The sequence below is a fragment of the Stegostoma tigrinum genome, chromosome 9, assembly GCF_030684315.1.
Source record: "Stegostoma tigrinum isolate sSteTig4 chromosome 9, sSteTig4.hap1, whole genome shotgun sequence".
Taxonomy (NCBI): Eukaryota; Metazoa; Chordata; class Chondrichthyes; order Orectolobiformes; family Stegostomatidae; genus Stegostoma; species Stegostoma tigrinum.
The window spans coordinates 96,685,303-96,699,995 of record NC_081362.1 but is presented as its reverse complement, the minus strand read 5'-3'; the positions used below and the strand labels follow the sequence as shown (position 1 = coordinate 96,699,995).

The 14,693-nt window shown below is 45.5% G+C and overlaps 1 protein-coding gene across 2 annotated transcripts in view; it reads left to right on the top strand.

Annotated features, from left to right (window-relative positions):
- Window positions 1–14,693, top strand: part of LOC125455208 (prostaglandin F2 receptor negative regulator-like) — a 51,342-nt gene that overhangs the window by 17,092 nt on the left and 19,557 nt on the right. The window contains exons 4-9 of one of the 2 annotated variants that reach the window (XM_059648836.1): window positions 713–1,054; window positions 2,843–3,190; window positions 3,730–3,880; window positions 7,918–7,961; window positions 9,859–9,902; window positions 11,186–13,936. In XM_059648836.1, the coding sequence (XP_059504819.1) occupies window positions 713–1,054; window positions 2,843–3,190; window positions 3,730–3,880; window positions 7,918–7,961; window positions 9,859–9,902; window positions 11,186–11,308 (1,052 nt within the window). In that variant the 3' untranslated portion in view covers window positions 11,309–13,936. Of the gene's footprint in view, window positions 1–712; window positions 1,055–2,842; window positions 3,191–3,729; window positions 3,881–7,917; window positions 7,962–9,858; window positions 9,903–11,185; window positions 13,937–14,693 lie in introns of those variants that run through there. The other variant, XM_059648837.1, reaches the window with a different exon arrangement.

The window sequence follows — 14,693 nt, the reverse complement described above, 5'->3', positions numbered from 1 at the left end:
TTTCCTTTTGAGACTGAATTCTCAGAACCTCACATGTTCTGAATTGACTAAAACTATTTTTTCACTGATTGTCCAGCCCTTTATTTCTACAAATTGACTCAAAGGCTGGACGTGCTGGTGTTGTGGTGGGGGTTGGGGTTTCAAAGTAGGTTAATATTAAGGATCCCGGAGATGAAGGGCTGTCACATGAGGAGTGATTGATGCCTCTGGCTCTGTACTTGATGGAGTTTAGAAGGATGACGGGGAATCTGATTGAAACGGACCGAGTACTGAGTGGCCTTGATTGAGTGGTCATGGAGAGGATGTTTCCACTAATAGGAGACTAGGACCTGTGGGCACAGCCTTGGAGTGAAGGCATGACCATTTGGAACTGAGATGAGGAGGAATTTGATCAGTTTCAGGGAGGTGAATCTGTGGAAGACGTTGCTGCAGAAACCTGCGGAGTCCAATTTAGTGAGTGTATTTGAAAGTGATGGTTGAGCTCGATGGGTAAGGATTTCAGGCAAAACACAGGAGAATGGGATTGAGAAACTGGTGTAAATTTATTCATCAAGTCCAAAAGGACTGCGGATGCTGGGTATCAGAAACAAAAACAGAAATTGCTGGAAAAACTCAGCAGATCTGGCAGTATCTGTGGAGAGAAATTAGAGTTAATGTTTCAGGCCCAGTCACCTTCCTCAGAATTGATTCATTCAACATCTTTCTCTTAAAGGTGTAAATGCCCCAGTCCTTCTCCAGTCACCAAGCCTGGAACGTGTCACCGAGGGTCACACTGCCCGGTTACAGTGTACCATGAGGAACGCCGCAGTGACACATACTGATGTTCACTGGCACCGGGACCAACCAAGGAAAAGCACGGAGTGGATTTTAACACATGACGTGAGGAACATCACACGGAGTCCACAATTCATGGAGCGATTCCAGTCTTCCAGAGTCTCCAACAATAACAGCTTCATTCTGACCATCAGAAACGTGCTGCCCATTGACAGTGGGGTCTATTACTGTAAAGTGTGGGGAGATATCAGTGGGAATGGAACCCAACTGACTGTAATGGGTAAGACATGTTTATCTTTAATAATCTGACAAAACAACCGCTTCCACATGGATTTGTTGGACAGGAAAATGTGTTAAATTTCTCTGGTAGAGAGAAAGCAGAGAGCTCGATGTAAACATAAAACAGTTTCCTTCTCTTGTTTTACTTACAGGTAGAATAAATGGTTTCTCCTCTTGGATAGTTCCTCAATCTCAATTTTTTTCTCTTCTCTCAGTCTTTTTACTTCTCCATCTCTTTTGTTCTCAGTGTTGTATTTAACATTCTCCAGTCTCTATCTGGTGTGGTTCTACTCACTCTTGGGACGTGGCAACCCCTGGCCGGGCCCGCAATTGTTGTTCATCTCAAATGGCCCTTGCAAAGAAATGTGTTCACCCAGAGAGTGGGGAGTCTGTGGAATGCTGTGCCACAAGAATCAGATGATGCTAAAACATTATATGTTTTCAAGAAAGAGTTAGATTTAGTTCTGAGGGTGAAAAGGGGTGAAAGGGTTTGGTGAGACATGGGGGACTGGGGACAGAGTTGGATGGTCAGTGGCACTGTGACTCAATGTTTAGAATGGCTACCTCCTCGTACCAGAGACCTGGGTTCAAATCCATCCTTGGGTGACTGTCTGTGTGGAGTTTGCACATTCTCCTTGTATCTGCATGGATTTCCTTCCACACTCCAAAGATGAGCATGCAAGTTGGATTGGCCATGCTAAATTGTATATAGTTTCCATGGATGTGTAGACTTGGTGGATTAACCATGGGAATTGCAGGGAGAGGGTAGTATAAGCCTTGGTGGAATGTTCTTCAGAGAACCAGCATAGATGTGTTGGGCTGAATGACCTGTTTCTAGTTCAGGGATTCAATAAATATATTGAATGATGATGCAGGCTGCATGGCCTGCTCCTGTTTCTATGTTTTGAGAAGGTGATGGTGTGTGCCTTCATGAGCAGTTATGGTCCTCTTGGGGTTGGGACATTTGATCCAGTAATGCTGAAGGAACGATGATGATATTTTTCCATGTTCAGACGGTGAGTGCCTTGTAGTGGAACCTGAAGGAGGTGGTGTCGCATGTCTTTCCTCTCTTTGTCCTTTCAGAGACGAGAGTCTGTGTGTTCAGAAGGTACTTTTGGAGGAGCCTTGATGAGTTACTGAAGGGCATCTTGTCGATGGTACACATTGTGCTTCGGTTTTGAATGTTGAATGCGTTAGGTGTGGTAGCAGCCAAGGGGGATGCTTAGTCCTGGATGACGTGGTACTTTTTGAATGCTGTTGGAGCTGTGCCCATCCAGGCACGTGTAGAAGGAGGCAGTTCAACCCATCTTGTCTGCACTGACTCTTCACATGGTCATCATTCCCAACTGCCAGTATCCTGCTTTCTCCCCACAGCCTTGCACTTGTGAGAATACAGAATAAGATGTAGCAAAAGTGAATCAGAGAGGGCGTAGTCAGGGGCATCAAAAGCTGTTTGAAACTTTCAACCTTTTCCTTCTGGTTTTCGATGAGAATGAAACTTTTCAGATGGCTGCTCAATCTCTTCCAATTACTCAGTTGTGAACATTGTGAAATTACCTTCTCGATAGTTTATTCTGTTACAGGATCCTGCTCAGAATGAATCAAAGCATCAAATTGGAAAGCATTCAGCTGATGGATATTGTTCAAATCATTTCCTCTCAAATCACAAACATTAATAACCACACAGGAAGCTTCATATGATCTTCTACAAATCATCAGCTAACCTGAAGGAGATTTTATAAAATGTTACAATTCAAGTTAACCTATTTTTCCTCTTTGAAATGAACAGATCCATTGGCTGATCCAGTCCTCATTCAGTATCCAGTGGCCAGCAAGGTACCAGAGGGTGAAACTGTCGAGTTCCAGTGTGACATGTACAATGCCAGTGTGAATGACACTGATGTTCACTGGCATTACCAGCGACCTGGCAGCAACAGGGAGTGGGTGATAAGCCAGTTTGTGAATGGCACCTTCACCAAGGCCCAGGGTTTCCATGATCGTGTTCATGTTTCCAGGAATGCCAGCAGGAACAGTTACATTCTGCGCCTTGTGAATGTGACTCTCAATGATAGTGCTGTGTTCCGCTGCAGTGTGTGGAGCTACATCGATGGAGCAGGGAGCCAGCTCAATGTAACTGGTAAGGCAATGGGAGGGAACGCTGGTGTGAACAGGGAAGGGAGCACACAGCTGCTGTGCTACATTAGTGGAAGGGCAGAACGGTCATCGAGGCCAGGTATTCCTAAGGCAGGATGGGGAGAGGCGTGGAGGGGAGGTTGTAGCCAGTGGGGTCCCTTGTAGCTGCAGCACTTGTCCTTCAGAATGGAGGAGAATGAGGGTTTGTGAGGTGCTATCTGAGGAACTTTGCTGAATTTCAGCAGCGTATCTTGTAGTTAATACAAAGTAGAGTGTCAGTGGTGGAGTGATTGGATGCTTGTGGCCACGGTGCCAATCACCTGCGCTACATTTTCCTGGATTGTATCAATCTTCTAGAGTGTTGCTGGAGCAGCACTAACCAGGCAAGTGGGGAATATTCCATCCCACTCCTGACTTGTACCTTCTGAACAGTCAATAGGCTTTGGGGAGTGAGGAGGGGATTTATGACCCTCAGGGTCTCAAAATTAATGTTATCATTAGTGACTGAAGCAAATGAGTGTGTAACATTCTGATATTTTACAGAAAAATCTTCCCATGGCGTTCCCTGGATTTCAGATCCCAGTTTAATCATTGGCACCATTCTGAGCTTCACTGTCTTGATCTGCATTGTCCTGCTCACAGTCTTCCTTCATAAACAAAAGCTGTGTTTATCAGTAAAGGACTCCACTCAACGGTAAATCTCAGTTCATCTTGGGTTTGATTCTGTCACTGCACAGTTATTGTTTTCAGTAAGTGCTGATATTCCCACTGCAGCTTACAGAACCATTGAGATTGGGGGATCAGTGACTGTTGAGACCATCCCACACGTCCAGATGCCCAATCACTTCCAATTTGCTCCATTTCTGGTAACACACACCCTCCAGCGCCAGGCCACAGGCACCTACTGTTGACAGTAAGAAATCTTTGAATGGACCAAGCATTAGACATCACCAGCAGGATCCCCAGGTCGTATCGGGTCATTACCCACCAAGCCTAGTGTTAGGTTCCGCCTCAGTGCTGATGGTTCACTGGCTGCGCAGCATCTCCTGCTGGGTAGACCATGTGAGTACCAGGCCACTGACTGTCCTGGCGTTTTACTTCCACATCAACAGAAAACGCAAATCACATTTCCCTAATAATAGGAACTGTTGATACTCCATTTCTGAAGAATGGTCCAGTCAGGAAACGTCAGCTTTCCTGCTCCTCTGATGCTGCTTGAACTGCTGTGTTCATCCAGCTCTACACCTTGTTATCTCACATTTCCCTGCCCTGTTTCCTGACTCTTCACAATCCTCTCCAATGGAATCCTGAATGTTGACATTGATTCTCCACCTGCCATTAATCTGTCATGGCTCACAGAGCCTCCCCATCCTCTGGGTGAAGTGATTTCTGGAACTTATGGACTTGATCTTTTTTGTTGTGTTTTAGAACATAGAACATAGAACATAGAACAGTACAGCACAGAACAGGCCCTTCAGCCCACAATGTTGTGCCGACCATTGATCCTCATGTATGCACCCTCAAATTTCTGTGACCATATACATGTCCAGCAGTCTCTTAAATGACCCCAATGACCTTGCTTCCACAACTGCTGCTGGCAACGCATTCCATGCTCTCACAACTCTCTGCATAAAGAACCTGCCTCTGACATCCCCTCTATACTTTCCACCAACCAGCTTAAAACTATGACCCCTCGTGCTAGCCATTTCTGCCCTGGGAAATAGTCTCTGGCTATCAACTCTATCTATGCCTCTCATTATCTTGTATACCTCAATTAGGTCCCCTCTCCTCCTCCTTTTCTCCAATGAAAAGAGACCGAGCTCAGTCAACCTCTCTTCATAAGATAAGCCCTCCAGTCCAGGCAGCATCCTGGTAAACCTCCTCTGAACCCTCTCCAAAGCATCCACATCTTTCCTATAATAGGGCGCCCAGAACTGGACGCAGTATTCCAAGTGCGGTCTAACCAAAGTTTTATAGAGCTGCAACAAGATCTCACGACTCTTAAACTCAATCCCCCTGTTAATGAAAGCCAAAACACCATATGCTTTCTTAACAACCCTGTCCACTTGGGTGGCCATTTTAAGGGATCTATGTATCTGCACACCAAGATCCCTCTGTTCCTCCACGCTGCCAAGAATCCTATCCTTAATCCTGTACTCAGCTTTCAAATTCGACCTTCCAAAATGCATCACCTCGCATTTATCCAGGTTGAACTCCATCTGCCACCTCTCAGCCCATCTCTGCATCCTGTCAATGTCCCGCTGCAGCCTACAACAGCCCTCTACACTGTCAACGACACCTCCGACCTTTGTGTCGTCTGCAAACTTGCTGACCCATCCTTCAATTCCCTCGTCCAAGTCATTAATAAAAATTACAAACAGTAGAGGCCCAAGGACAGAGCCCTGTGGAACTCCACTCACCACTGACTTCCAGGCAGAATATTTTCCTTCTACTACCACTCGCTGTCTTCTGTTGGCCAGCCAATTCTGTATCCAAGCAGCTAAGTTCCCCTGTATCCCATTCCTCCTGACCTTCTGAATGAGCCTACCATGGGGAACCTTATCAAATGTATCCATGATCCCTCATTCTTCACCACCTCAATAGCCTGTTTCATCTTGTTCATTGGCCCTTGAAAGGGTTTTGAATCCATTGATCATAGTCCTGCAAACTGGCTACTTACAAAGACACAAAGACAGTCTGAAGTTTTTACTTGTTTCTGTGTTTGCTTCTCCCAGGAAGCATCCCACTGAGCTGGTGACTATGACACAGGAGAAACAGTGACAGGAGTTGGCCATTCGGCCCCTCAAGTCTTCTTTGCAATTCAATATGCTCATGACTGATTCAACATTCCTCACGTCCACTTTCCTGCCTTCCTCTGTAGCCCTCGATTTCCCAATTGACCAAGAACCTGTTGACATTTGCCTTTCAATCTGAAGGGCTCTGTCCCATAGCTCTCTGTGGCAAGGAGTTCCTACAGCTCACAATTCTAAAAGAGAAGAAATTCCTCCTCATTTCAGACTTAAATCACATTCCTTTTTTCCTGTGACGATGGCCTCTAACCCCAGACTCTCCCATGATCCTCTCCCAGTTTGCCCTGTCAAAGCCCCTTAAGAATCCTGTTTGTTGCAATGAGATCACAACTCATTCTTCTAAACTCCTGGGAGTAGAGTCCCAACTTGTTTAGCCTTTGCTCAAAAGACAATCGCTCTGCACCAGAGACCACCCCAGTGAGCCTTCTTTGAACTGTCTCTGTTAAATCATAGCTTTTAATAAGCAGGAACAAAAACAGCTGTCCGCACTGCACATGTGCAGTTGCCTCCTTCAGTCTTCACAGCGACGTAACCTTGAAGAGGAGAGCCCTCTCAGTGTCTGGAGAGATGATGGAATGTTCATTCTGAGCAAAGGACTCATAGGCCCAGAATATCTTAACTAACATTCAAAAGATAAAGACTATTGCTTCCTCCTGATGCTGTAATTGTTACCTTTGACTTTGTGAAGATTGTTTGAATCTAGCAGTGAGTGTAAATCCAACGAGAAGTTGAAGCATTGTCTGAGCATAGGGAGCCCACCGGAACCCCATATCCAGCTGAGTCTAGCTACTATTCTCCATGACCCTCCAGCACAGGATGCAGTACCGTTTTACTAGAGAGACACTCAAACAGAATTGAAATGTTTCTGATTCACCATGAGCTCTGTGTTCTTGTGACACCCATATCAATCTGTCTTCTGTCTCCAAACGTGAGTTAGTTTCATGTTGTGTGTGGGATATGGGCATCAGTGGCTGGGCCCAGCAATTATTATCTATCCCTAGTTTCCCTGGAGATGCTGCCGGTGAGCTACCTTCTTGAACCTCTGCAGTCCAGTGCACATGCTGTGTTTATTGAGTTGGGATGGAAAGAGTGAAGTTCTCAAATCATCAGCTCCTAATATGAACTGCAGAACGGGGTCTCGATTGGGAACCAGAGACTCGTGATTTCTCCTTGTCCCAAAAACAAGCCCCTTTCTTCCAGTGATCCCTGCTGGGACATCCTTTCTGAATCTGTGGGATAAGACAGATAAAAATGATTCAACCTGTAAATACTTTTCTAACTAATTGGTTTCTTGATGTTAAAACATGAGAGGTTTACAGATTAATACAGTTTGAAACTTATGTAATTCAGAAGTTAAAGTCAGATCTCTTTCTGAAAGACAGATGGTTAACCCTTCATTACTCTTAATCAAGGCACAGTGGCTCAGTGGTTCGCACTGCTGGCTCACAGCGCCAGAGACCTGGATTTGATTCCATCCTTTGGCAACTGTCTGTGTGGACCTTGCATGTTCTCCCTGTGTCTGCATAGGTTTCCTCCCACAGTCCAAAGGTGTGCAGGCTAGGTGGCTTGCCTGTAGTGTCTGGGGGTGGGATACTCTGAGGGTCGGTGTGGACTTGTTGGGCCAAAGGGCTCCTTTCCATTCTGTCAGGATTCTATGCCCCTCACTGTTCAGCTTGTTCTGTTGTGGACAAGTTGCTGGGAAATGATTGGGTTCACTGTTATTTTTAAGTCGACCTGTTGTGGCGCACCCTCTGGGGCAGCTGGGACTTGAATCCAGACAATCATTCTTTTCGTCTTTGAGCTGGGCTCAAAAGATCGTGGTGAAAGTTGTAAAATCCATGAGCACCGAAAGTGTGAAAAACTACAGTATTGTTGTTGTGTGGTAAATGTGTAAAATGTCTAATGTGTGGCATTTATTTAGGAGGCCTGTTGAAGATCAGGATGCTGTGTATGCAACAGTAAATGGTAGGCAACTTAATTCAATCATTATTACAATATTTGGCAGAAGTTACTCTCTGTTCTAAGTGTCCATTTAAGCCTGTTAGATTCATGTTGTAATCAATATGCTAATTGTTACAGCATGCCATTTGTCTGATTAACACAATTTGTATTCACAGATATTCACAGGAGATTATTCACAGGAGACTGCAGATGTTCTTTAACAATGGAACTTACGTATACAATACAATAGAGAGAAAGCAAAACAAAACATGCTGTGTATACATATTTATTACAGTGAGAAGAACATTAACACACTCATTAAAACAATATTTAAACTACATTCCCATCACTCTCCATCACAGAGACAAAAGTCGACAGAAATTATACTCCACTCTAAATCTTTTATTTTTCCGATGACCTGTCTCCTGCTCATTTCTTTGTTTTGAATGGTCAAAACAATTCCACGGCTTTTCTCTGAATCCAGTTTCATGAAGCTATCACTGTTCTAATGGCTCAGCTTTTTCTCAATTTGAACAACCTGAAGATTCCTGTCTCAAATTTGCCTTGCTCGGAAAATTTCACAAACATTGCTGCTGTGGTGGCTGGATTCCTCTCCACTGAAAATTCCTGGTGGGAAAGAAACTCATAGAACATAGAACATAGAACATTACAGCACAGTACAGACCCTTCGGCCTTCGATGTTGTGCTGACCTGTCATACCAATATGAAGCCCATCTAACCTACACTATTCCATGTACGTCCATATGCTTGTCCAATGACCACTTAAATGTACCGAAAGTTGGCGAATCTACTACCGTTGCAGGCAAAGCGTTCCATTCCCTTACTACACTCTGAGTAAAGAAACTACCTCTGACAACTGTCCTGTATGTTTCACCCCTCAATTTAAACATATGCCCCCTCATGCTCGCCGTCACCATCCTAGGAAAAAGGCCCTCCCTATCCACCCTATCTAACCCTCTGATTATTTTATATATCTCAATTAAGTCACCTCTCAACCTTCTTCTCTCTAATGAAAACAGCCTCAAGTCCCTCAGCCTCTCCTCTAAGTCCTTCCCTCCATACCAGGCGACATCCTAGTAAATCTCCTTTGCACCCTTTCCAAAGCTTCCACATCCTTCTTATAATGCGGTGACCAGAACTGTACACAATACTTCAAGTGCGGCCACACCAGAGTTTTGTACAGCTTCACCATAACCTCTTGGTTCCGGAACTCGATCCCTCTATTAATAAAAGCTAAAACACTGTATGCCTTCTTAATAACCCTGTCAACCTGGGTAGCAACTTTCAAGGATCTGTGTACGTGGACACCGAGATCTCTCTGCTCATCTACACTACCAAGCATCTTACCATTAGCCCTGTACTTTGCCTTCCGGTTACTCCTACCAAAGTGCATCACCTCACACTTGTCTGCATTAAACTCCATTTGCCACCTCTCAGCCCAGCTCTGCAGCTTATCTATGTCTCTCTGTAACCTCCAACATTCTTCTTCACTATCCACACCTCCACCAACCTTGGTGTCATCTGCAAATTTACTAACCCATCCTTCTACGCCCACATCGAGGTCATTTATAAAAATGACAAACAGCAGTGGACCCAACACCGACCCTTGCGGTACACCACTAGTAACTGGTCTCCAGAATGAACATTTCCCATCAACTACCACCCTCTGTCTTTTTTCAGCAAGCCAATTTCTGATCCAATAAGAGAGCTGATGAAGGGTCTAGGCCAGAAACGTCAGGTTTGTGCTCCTAAGATTCTGCTTGTCTGCTGTGTTCATCCAGCCTCACACTTTATTATCTCTCTCTCCCCCAAAGTGACTTCTGGCATTTCCCGCTCAGTTTAAAGAGCTCAATTGTGACTTGGTCCCATTCTGAAGAGTTATCATTGTATTTTCTTTCAGATCGAACACAGAGCAGTGAGCAAGCAACAGTTCCTGCTGTTGTGGTAAGCAAATGGGGCATCGCTGTGGGTTTTTGCTGCATTTTTAACACCAGGGCTTTGAGAAACAAGAGCCACATCCGGGAGGAACTTCAGTATCAGCACAATAATTACAAAGCCTAAATTGTAACAAACAGAGAGTTTCTGTTCCACAGCAGGCTCTGAACGAAAATAATCAAAGAGAAATTAATCATTTCCTTCTTTTGAATCTTGCAACAAGTTGCATGGACAGAAATGTCCCTAAACTTCTAGTGCCTGGGAAATGCTCCAACACTTTGTGGGATTGTGATCACAGATAGAATGCCCTAGGGATAATGGGAACTGCAGATGCTGGAGAATTCCAAGATAATAAAATGTGAGGCTGGATGAACACAGCAGGCCAAGCAGCATCTCAGGAGCACAAAAGCTGACGTTTCGGGCCTCTGATGAAGGGTCTAGGCCCGAAACGTCAGCTTTTGTGCTCCTGAGATGCTGCTTGGCCTGCTGTGTTCATCCAGCCTCACATTTTATTATCTTAGAATGCCCTAGGGTCTAGTTCTTCCTAATGATTTGTTCAAGTTCAGGGGATCCTCAGATTAAGAAGGGAGAATGAACCACAGCCTGCTCCTGACGAAGGCAATATGGCTGCAGTTTAATCTCAGCCCCTTCCTTCACTATCCCCAAAGTTCTTCATTCCCTCAGTATCCAAGCAATTCCTTTCTGGTGTTTGTGAGGAGCTGAAAGCCACAACATGCCCTGGGTCAGGAAGTTTCAATCTCTGCTTTGCTCCAAATGAGCTGTCTGCAGCTGGCGGGGAGGGGAGCTTGGCTTCATTGACCTCAGCACCCAACATGAAGAAGGGAGAATGAGCCAGAGTTGCAGCTTTTCCCTGGTGGATCATGATTAAGGCATCCTTCGAAATCAGGCAGGATTCAGTAACGGCTCTCTTGCTGCTCAATCAGATGAATGGTAATTCAAGCCTCCCTGCGTAGATTTGAGCAGAGTTTGGGCTGAATGTCCAGTGCAGTAATGAGAGTGTGCTGCTCTGTAAAATCTGCCACTCTTTTGGATGAAGAATGAAATCCTGATCCTCTCTGCTGCCTTGGATGGATGTAGCACATCCCAGGACATTGCTTTGGCAGAGAGCTGAGTGATTCTACTGAACTCTCTGAGTGATGTGTGTCTCTTCCCCAACAATCATCAGAATGGAGCATCTGCTCAGTGCTTCTGCTGGGATCTTGCTGTGCCCAAATGAGCAACTTGCGGTGTTCCTGAGAAAAATAATGAGTGATATTTCTTTTCGATTCCAGCTGGCTGAAGGAGAATGTCATTATGCTGAGGTTCACTTTCACCCACAAGGAGTCAGCCGGCCGACAGTGACAGCTGCTGAAAGTAACTCAGAGTACGCAGTTGTAAAATGGGCAAGAAACTGAAGTTCGACAAGACCCTTTCAGTCTGCAGCAAAGAGCAGTCAACAGCAACTCACTTGAACAGAACCATCTCGGCTTCTTCTTTGCATTCACCCAGATTCAGGCTTCCTCACCAACAACTGTCCCATGTCCATATATTCCCAGACCCTGAGATTACTGAGTACTCAGACCCTCCCAGACCCTGAGATTACTGGACACTGAGACCCTCCCAGACCCTGAGATTACTGAGTACTCAGGCCCTCCCAGACCCTGAGATTACTGGGCACTCAGACCCTCCCAGACCCTGAGATTACTGGGCACTCAGACCCTCCCAGACCCTGTGATCACTGGGCACTCAGACCCTCCCAGACCCTGAGATTACTGGGCACTCAGACCCTCCCAGACCCTGAAATTACTGGGCACTCAGACCCTCCCAGACCCTGAGATTACTGGGCACTCAGATCCTCCCAGACCCTGAGATCACTGGGCACTCAGACCCTCCCAGATCCTGAGATCTCTGGGCACTCAGACCCTCCCAGGCCCTGAGGTTACTGGACACTTAGACCCTCCCAGATCCTGAGGTTACTGGGCACTCAGATCCTCCCAGACCCTGAAATTACTGAGCACTCAGATCCTCCCAGACCCTGAGATTACTGGGCACTCAGATCCTCCCAGACCCTGAGATTACTGAGTATTCAGACCCTCCCTGACCCTGAGATTACTGGGCACGCAGATCCTCCCAGACCCTGAGATTACTGGGCACTCAGACCCTCCCAGACCCTGAGGTTACTGGGCACTCAGACCCTCCCAGACCCTAAGGTTACTGGGCACTCAGACCCTCCCAGACCCTAAGGTTACTGGGCACTCAGATCCTCCCAGACCCTGAGATTACTGAGTATTCAGACCCTGAGATTACTGGGCACTCAGACCCTCCCAGACCCTGAGATTACTGGGCACTCAGACCCACTCAGACAGTGTGCAGCTCAGCATGGGAGTGGAAGGTGCAGACTCTGACTGAGATTATTTGGATCACACTGACCTCTGCTGCTACCTCTAGCATTGTGCAGATCAACAACAGGGTCATTGTGGGAACTGCTTGAATTCCGAGCTTCCTCCAGGCCCAGCCCAACCTGATTTGGAATATCAACCTTTCCTTCGTAAGCACTGGGCCTGGTCTTAGGAATTCCTCAGTCAAAAGCCAGCACTGGGCCAACGGACAGAGCTGAGCTTGACCAGGATGAAGTGAATGTTGTTTACAGATTTGGATAGAGAACATCTGAACAGGCAGGAAACGAAGTGTAGAAATGAATGAGGTCTTTTTCTGAAAGGCAGCCAGTGACTAGTCAGAAACTGTAGGGATCAGTGCTAGGACCCGAGCTATTTACAATATCAACTAATGATTTAGGTGATGGAACTGAATGTAATATTCTGAGTTTGCAGATGACTCAAAGCTGTATGGGAAGGTGAGCTGTGAGGAGGATGCAGAGATGCTTCAATGTGAATTGGACAGGTTGATTGAGTAGGGAAATGCATGGCAAATGCAGGATAATGTGGATAAATGTGAGGTTATCCGCTTTGCTACAAAAACACGAAGGCAGATTATAATCTGAAGAGTGATAGATTGGAGAAGGGGGTGGTGCAATGCGACCTGGGGAGTTCTTGCAAACCAGTCACTAAAGGAGAAGAGAGGGCAGTGGATGTTATCTATATGGACTTTGGTAAGGCCTTCGACAAGGTCACACATGGCAGGCTGGTCATGAAAGTTAGGTTACATGGGATCCAGGGAGATCTAGCAAACTGGATTCAAAATTGGGTCTATTGTCGGAAGCAGAGGTTGATGGTTGAAGGTTGTCTCTTGAATTGGAGGCCTGTGACTAGTGGTGTGCTACAGGGGTCGGTGCTTGGACCTTTGTTATTTGTTATTTAGAGAAATGATCTGGATGTGAATGCACAAGGCATGGTTAGTAAGTTTGCAGATGATACAAAATTAGGAGGTATAGTTGATAGCAAAGAAGGTTATTAAACATTACAGAGAGGCCTTGGTCAGTTGGAGAAGGGGGCTGAGGATTGACAAATACAACTCAATACAGCTAAGTGTGAGGCATTGCATTTAGGAAAGCCAAACCAAGGTAGGACTTCTACAGTAAGTGGTCAGTTCCTGAGGAGTGCTGTGGAACAGAGGGACCGAGGAGTACAAGTACATTGTTCATTGAAAATGGCATCACAGTTAGCAGGGTGGTGAAGAATGCATTTAGCATGCTGCCTTCATCCATCGAGGAACTGAGTATAGGAGTTGGGACATTATGTTACAGTTGTATTCGTCATTTGGAGAATTGTATGCAGTTTTGATCACCCTGTTACAGGAAAGACACAGTTAAACTGGAAAGTGTGCAAAGGGGATTTATGAGGATGTTCTCGTTTCGGGCCTAGACCCTTCATCAGAAGATGAAGGGTCCAGGCCCGAAACGTCAGATTTTGTGCTCCTAAAATGCTGCTTGGCCTGCTGTGTTCACCCAGCTCCACACTTTGTTATCTCTATATTTGTTGTTCATGATCTGTTTTCAGTGAATTTATCCTGAGAATCTCGCAGCTGTGGTTACAATCACTGCAAAAAGTCTCATGACTACAGATCCTCACCACAAATTATTTTCAAACCTGTTACAGTTATCGTTACAACATATATTATTAAAAATTCAATATTGTCATGACTTTCTGGAAATCAAGCTCATTATTCCCAGAGTTGTCCCAACAGGGAAAGAATGAATCAAACATTCCAAAGTCTTCAATTTGCCTGAATGATGAACTCAGTGTAAATAAAGGCACACATCAGGTCGCTGAACTGATCAAGATAATCTTAAACTGAGAGAAAACTGTTTGTTTTAACCAAAGGCAGAATGGAGACACAATTTCTAACTGATATAACCCTGTCTGAACTTTTCCTCTCCTATATGAAGTCAGAGAGGCAAGAAGTTTGAGGTGTAAGGAGGGCCTGAATAGGCCGAGACATTTTCCCCCGAAGTGCTGGAGGCTGAGAGGTGACTTGTTAGAAGTTTACAGAATCATGAGGTGTGTGGACAGGGTGAACGGTCAAGCTCTTTTTCCCAGCATAGAGGAGTTCAAAATGAAAGGGTGCTTGTTAAAGATGAGAGGGTAAAGATTTAAAAGTGACACAGAGGGTGGTGCATGTGTGGAATGAACTGCAAGAGGAAGTGGTGGAGGCTGGTACAACTACAGCATTTGAAATGTATCTGGATGGATGAATGGGAATAGAGCAATTTTGGATACCTGGTCGGCATGGACAAGTGGGACCAAAAGGTCTGTTACAATGCTGTACAGCTCAATACCTCTATTGGACTATAACACTAAGGCATGGCAACCTCCTCCCTCACCCCCATCTCAGGCCCTAAGA